Source organism: Tasmannia lanceolata, unplaced genomic scaffold (assembly GCF_043159265.1).
Source record: "Tasmannia lanceolata isolate RefF3 unplaced genomic scaffold, GAP_Taslan_0.1 ptg000015l, whole genome shotgun sequence".
Classification (NCBI taxonomy): Eukaryota; Viridiplantae; Streptophyta; class Magnoliopsida; order Canellales; family Winteraceae; genus Tasmannia; species Tasmannia lanceolata.
In genome coordinates this window covers 45,941,162-45,947,161 of record NW_027518692.1, presented here as the reverse complement: position 1 = coordinate 45,947,161, position 6,000 = coordinate 45,941,162, and the positions used below count along the sequence as shown (strand labels likewise).

At 41.1% G+C, this 6,000-nt stretch overlaps 1 protein-coding gene across 1 annotated transcript; it reads left to right on the top strand.

The window, feature by feature from the left end:
- The first annotated feature begins 775 nt into the window (after positions 1-775).
- Positions 776-3,218, top strand: LOC143892026 (uncharacterized). The gene is made up of 6 exons (XM_077396502.1): positions 776-1,157; positions 1,235-1,861; positions 1,946-2,098; positions 2,169-2,374; positions 2,440-2,518; positions 2,592-3,218. The coding sequence occupies exons 1-6, from the start codon at positions 1,155-1,157 to the stop codon at positions 3,216-3,218; spliced, it is 1,695 nt and encodes a 564-aa protein (XP_077252617.1). The 5' UTR covers positions 776-1,154.
- The last annotated feature ends 2,782 nt before the right edge of the window (positions 3,219-6,000 follow it).

Below are 6,000 nucleotides of genomic sequence, written 5' to 3'. Positions count from 1 at the left end.
GACCATGGGACGGAAATACCCTTAGTTAAAAAACACGGTTTTAACTTTACTCTATTTCTCTCCCTCTGTTTTTACTCTCTTGATTTTTTTTTTACTTTTTACTTTCCACTGTTTACTCTCTCTCTCTCTCTCTCTCTGCAAATACGAGCGTCGGCGGAGAAATTCCGGCAAGTCTCTCCATCTCTCTCTCTCTCTCTCTCTCTCTCTCTCTCTCTCTCTCTCTCGGCCTCTCTGTATCTCTCTCTAGGTAAATCTGAGCGGCAAATCTCAGCGGGAAATCTCACAGGTTGGTAACCCATTTCTCTCACTGTCACTCTCTCCCTTTCAGTCTCTATGTGGTTTTGTCATTTAGGGTTTTGATAAGTCAGTGATTTAGTCGTTTTCTCAGTTAGGGTTATGAAAAATCAGTGGTTTAAACCAATCTCAGTGATTTAATTGATAAATGAGGGATTTGAAGTAACTATTGATGGTTATAATCCCCTAATTTGTTAGAAAGCAGTGGTTTAAACACCTAATTTCTGAGAAATCGGTGGTTTAAACTCCTAATTTCTGAGAAATTATTTGTTGAAACACCTAATTTGTGAGAAATCAGTCGTTTAATTGATAAATAAGGTGTTTGAACTAACTATTGGTGGTTTAAAAACCTAATTTAGGAGAAATTAGTGGTTTAATTGAGAAATGGCGCGTTTATTCTCCATAGTGATTTGCTCAACACCCTAATAGGCTTGTAATAAAATGAATGGACATGTCATTGCTCTATAGGGGCTGAATTTGTTACAAATCAGTTGTTTAAACCCTTACTTTTTTATGTTAACAGTGATTTAATTGATAAATTAGGGGTTTATTCTCCGTAGTGATTTGGTCAGCACCCTACTAGGCTATTAAAAAATAGAATAGACATTTCAGTGGTATATTGGGTTTGAGTTTGCGAGCAATCAGGTGTTTAAACCCCTAATTTTTCATGTTAACAGTGGTTTAATAGATAAATTAGGGGTTTAATTCTCCTTAGAGATTTGCTCAACACCCTAATAGGCTTCTAAGAAATTAAATGGATATTTGTTAATTTGTTTCCTCACATTGTGTTTGAACAGGTCCACATCTGATTATTTGGATTCATATTCATCTTTTGCATATAGTAATCATCTCGTGAAATCATGGTAATGCCTCCTGTTATTCTTTTAAGTGTTGTATTTCTGGTAATGTGCTATATATCTAATAATGCTTTATTTTCCAGCCGTCTTATGTTACGTCAAGATGCTGCCCCTCCAAGTTTTACGACTTCTTCCAGTCCCTGCAGTTGAGGAATGTACATACTGATATCCTAAGTAGAAGCCCATTTGGAGGCTTGCTTAACCTAGAAGGTGTAAAATTGCACAAGGCAATTTTGACCACCCTCGTGCGATCCTGGATACCCAAGTCCAGGGCATTTAGAGTAGGCGGCATCGTAGTCCCCTTTGAGGTTAAGGATGTAGCATTAGCATTAGGTCTAAGCCTTAAAGGGGATAGAATAAGGATAGACTGGCATTCGACGGAAGAGGTCGAAGGTTGGAGGTTTGGCAGTCCAACGGCAAGATTCGCTGAGATTGCGAAGGTTATTAGGGCAGAGTCCATGTCGGACGAGATTTTATCGATCCAGGCGACAGTCAGACATGTCTTGCTACTCCTCTGCTGCTCTGTGCTTTTTGCACATGCCGACGCCACGGATCACAAGACGAAATCCTGCATTTTCCCCTACTTAGAAGCAGAGACCATCAGAAGAATTGGTTGGGCATACCCTGTCTATGACTTCCTCATAGAGTCATTGGATTCATATTCGAAGAAGGGGATGGGATATATCAACGGTTGTGCTATTCTGCTACAGGTAAAGAGTACATATAGTATGTACCATATAAGTGATATGTAAGTTAAATTTTTGTTCTATAATCATCGTACGTCTTCATTCCAGGTGTGGCTATTCGAGCATACTACCCTGTGGGAACCTTCAGTTCCAGATGCGCGTCCACGCCTATTGAAGTGGACCTCGAGGATCGATACACGGATGAAGGAGCAGACAACCCTCATTACCCTGATCCGTGATAGGAAGCTAAAGAAGAAGGAGGTGAGACATAAAGCTTCTGTACTCCTCTAGGTCTCACTTATTCTAACCGAAATGAACTATTCGATTTCAGGTTGTGAAGTGCTTACTACCTATTCCTGAAGAAGAGAGTCTCTTATCCATCGTAGCAGATGATGTAGACAATCTCGACGATCCTCTTCTTCCTCGAGAAGAGGGACAGCGGCAGTCCGTCGTAGAAGATGATGTCTTAGATGTCGAGAATGTGTTGATCGGAAAACGTTCTACTCCGATATCAGTGGTAAGGAACATCACTCTCTTGCTTACATAGGGTCATTGTATTCAAGTTATCTAAATTTTCTTTAATCTTCGTAGGTTTATAAGAGAAAAGGTGTTGGAGACAATGATCGTCTTCAAGACATTCACATTTCAGAGGAAGAAACGATAGCGTCCCTGAGTCTACTGGTACGGTCTTTATAGTTCATTTTCAATAACTATATATTTCATATGTTATTAACTTCACATTTATGTTTTGCAGAGCAACGTAGCTGTTAAGAGAAGAAGATGGACAAAAAAAGAAACTGATAAGGAAAAGAATAAAGTGGATGGAGAAGAGAAGCCTATAAGCAGGGCTGAATTAAATTTCATAGTGGGGAGGTTAAGACAACTTGAAGATGAAGTGGCTGAGTTGGAAGATGAAGTAGCTGAGTTGAAGAGGAAGCTGGCTGAAGGGGACCAGGAGGCTGAAGGGGAGCAGGAGGCCGAAGGCCAGGATGGAGATGAAGGAGTGGGGGAGGTGATGAAAGGAGGGGATGACCAACAGTTGGTCATCATTCCCAGCCAGGATACACCGGAGGTGGTTGAAGGTGAAGGTCCGGATGGAGGGGACGACCAGCAGTTGGTCATGTTTGGAAGCCAAGACCGACGAAAGGGAATAGAGCCGGTAGTAATTTCCATCCACGACACTCCAGTAAAACCTATGGGTCGGAAAGTTTGGAGTATTGAGAGAGTAGTGAAGCTGGGTTTAAGAAGGAAGAAAGCCTCTAAATACACTAGTTCGCCGTTTAGAGGTATTGGGCGTAAGAAGACGAACAATAAACAGACGGTGATAGAGCCGCAAAACCATCGGTTGCTCGGACTGCTTCTTGCACTTCCGAAAAGGTAAATTGGATTGAAGCTCTTCTGTAATATAGTTATCTACCCTTTGTAAATGCTAAACAATTCGGAGTTTTGCAGCCACCGAGTCATACAGATCAACAACGAGTACATGTGTGCGGAAGACTTGGTTATTCTTAACGACCCCGTAGCGTGGTTAACTTCTCCGGTAAGTGTTTTGGTTATTTTTTCTAATACTGACTTCTTTCAGTAGTGATATTCGTCTCTAATATCTATATGTTATCTTACGTAGCTTATGAACGTATACGGCGAGTATCTGAACGTCCGGGATGAACAGAATAGAAAACCTGGAGAAAGAGCCTGTGTTTCCATCAGCACCTACCTCTACGTAAGAATAAATCGTTTTTCATTCCCAAACTTTCATTTTATAATTTTTTAGGAAGCTTTGAATGTGTGTTGGTCACGAATCACTTTGCTTGTATTGCTTCTGTAGGATTGTATAACTGACAAGGGCTACGCCGGGCCCGACTCCGTTGAGAAATACGTTTGCCGCTTGAATCAATGCCCGCCGGATACCCTAAAAAGAGTCCTCTTCCCGGTGCATGTCCCTCAACATTGGATTCTTCTGGTCCTTGATATGGTGGACGAAAAGTTCTACATCTACAACTCCTTGAAAGATGTTAAGTACTGGACAGAGGTTCGACCATTGGTGAGTTCGAGTCTCACCTTCCTTCGTTAAATTTGTAAGTATATAAAACTGTTACCCTGTAATGATTGTTTCATAGGTTCGATACCTGGAGGGGCTATACTTAGAAAAGTGGAAGGTGGACGTAAGTAAGTTTCTAGTGGAAGAACTTGACAAAAGGCCCATACAGAGAAACAGGTACTAAATTTCATTAGAATCAGGGGTTAGGAAACTTAAATTCATTGTGCCTCTTATTTGCGCTCCACGAGCTTGGTCGATGATGTCTTCTTCTTTTGCAGCAATGATTGTGGGTTGTTTGTGCTGAAGGAGATGGATTGCCTGGCACGTGATGTGCCGCCAAAGTTCAGTCAGGCAGAAATCACGGTCATGAGAAGACAACTACTGGAGGATTTTTTAGATGGCCGGTGTGGCACGACTGTCAACTTGTAGGGGCTGTGGTGGTGTTGTTGCAGGTCGACGCTCTCGAGACATATCATTTCGAAATTGTAATGTCTGTAAATTGTAATGTATTATGGTGATTGTCAGACCACTTATTCCATTTCTTCAGTTCCAAATTGTAATGTGTGTAAATTTGTCCATTGTGTAAGGATCAGACAATCTCTTCCATTTTCCAACTCCAATGCAGGTTCAAATCGAATGTAACTTTCATGACCTTGGCATCTAATAATTGGTTGGATTAGGATTTGATTGTTGCGCATGGTCATGAGTTCACATATGCTGCTTGCAGTGAGATACACTATTCGAAACAAATTCAATTTTTTTTGTTTTCATGGGGATAGGATGGATGGAAAAGGCTCCAAAATAATGGACATAATGGAGGTGGTCAAACAAATCCAACATAGCACAATAGGGTACATATGATATTTATGTTAGGAAAAAAAAATTTAGTACTGCTCGGAAGTCCGACATTTACTCGGAATTCCGAGAATTATTTTCGGAATTCCGTAGAACGTATATGCAAATTTATGTGTTTTTCACAACCCTAGTCGGAATTCCGAGAGTTTCTTCTCGGAATTCCGCAGTAAACTTCGACTTTTTGGAATCCGCAAAATCTATCTGGTCGGAACTCCGAGAATTATGTCTCGGAATTCCGCAGCGAGTCTGATGGTTTTTAAAAAACTTTCGGAATTCCGAGACATAGTCTCGGAATTCCGAAACTTATGTAACTCCTTTTAAACCCTCGAACGTGGTTTTTTTTTCATTTCCCTCTTCTAATCTCCCTTCGTTTTCCGTTCTCTCTGAAAACCGTTTCCAAACCCTAACTCCATTAACCATTCTCCCTTACAATCCGTTCAAATCTAACCCTAATTTATCATCTTCATCCTCCACAACCCTGTTTTTTACCCAAAAACCCATAAAATACGTCATCCCTGCTAAAACCCCCAATTTCTCTTCCTATTCCTCAATTTCCTCCTCCTTTTGTCAATTTTCTTCCATTCACACTCCTTCTCCTTCCATTTTCTCTTCTTTTTCTTCCACATTCCTCATTTTCTTTGTCATCTCTTCCATTATAATCAATTTCTCTTCCATTTTCTTTCATAATCTCCATTTTCAGAAATCTAAGGTTTCCCATCTTCCGTTTTACCCTCCATTACAACTTCTCTTATTCCCTAACTGTTCTCAAGATGCCTCGAACCAAAAATGTCCAAATCAGAGGTTCTACCCAACGCCAGGACGATGAAGGACCATCGAGGAAGCGGTCTAAGAAAGCTACGGCTCCGGCTCCCGAACCGGAGCTTATTCCAAATTCCTACTTCTCCTCTGCACAAGCGAAGAAGGCATGGCTGAAAATGGCTAATCGTGGTGTCCGCACCGGACGCTTCATAGAGCCCGACGTCCTCAAACACTTCGACCTTAAAGCTCGGTTTGACGCTCTTGGATGGACACAATTTCTTCATCTTGATGAGCTTATCTATCCTAGATTGGTACGTCTTTTCTATGCCAATCTCACAATCAGTCCTACGTACTTCGAAATTGAGTCTCGCGTCAAGAAAACAACGATTCGACTCAATTATCATGAACTTGCTGAGATGCTTGAGATTAGTTCCAATGGTTTTGAGCATTACTTTTGGCCTGGAAATGGGATCCATTCACTTAATGATCTTGATCACGACACTGTGTATGG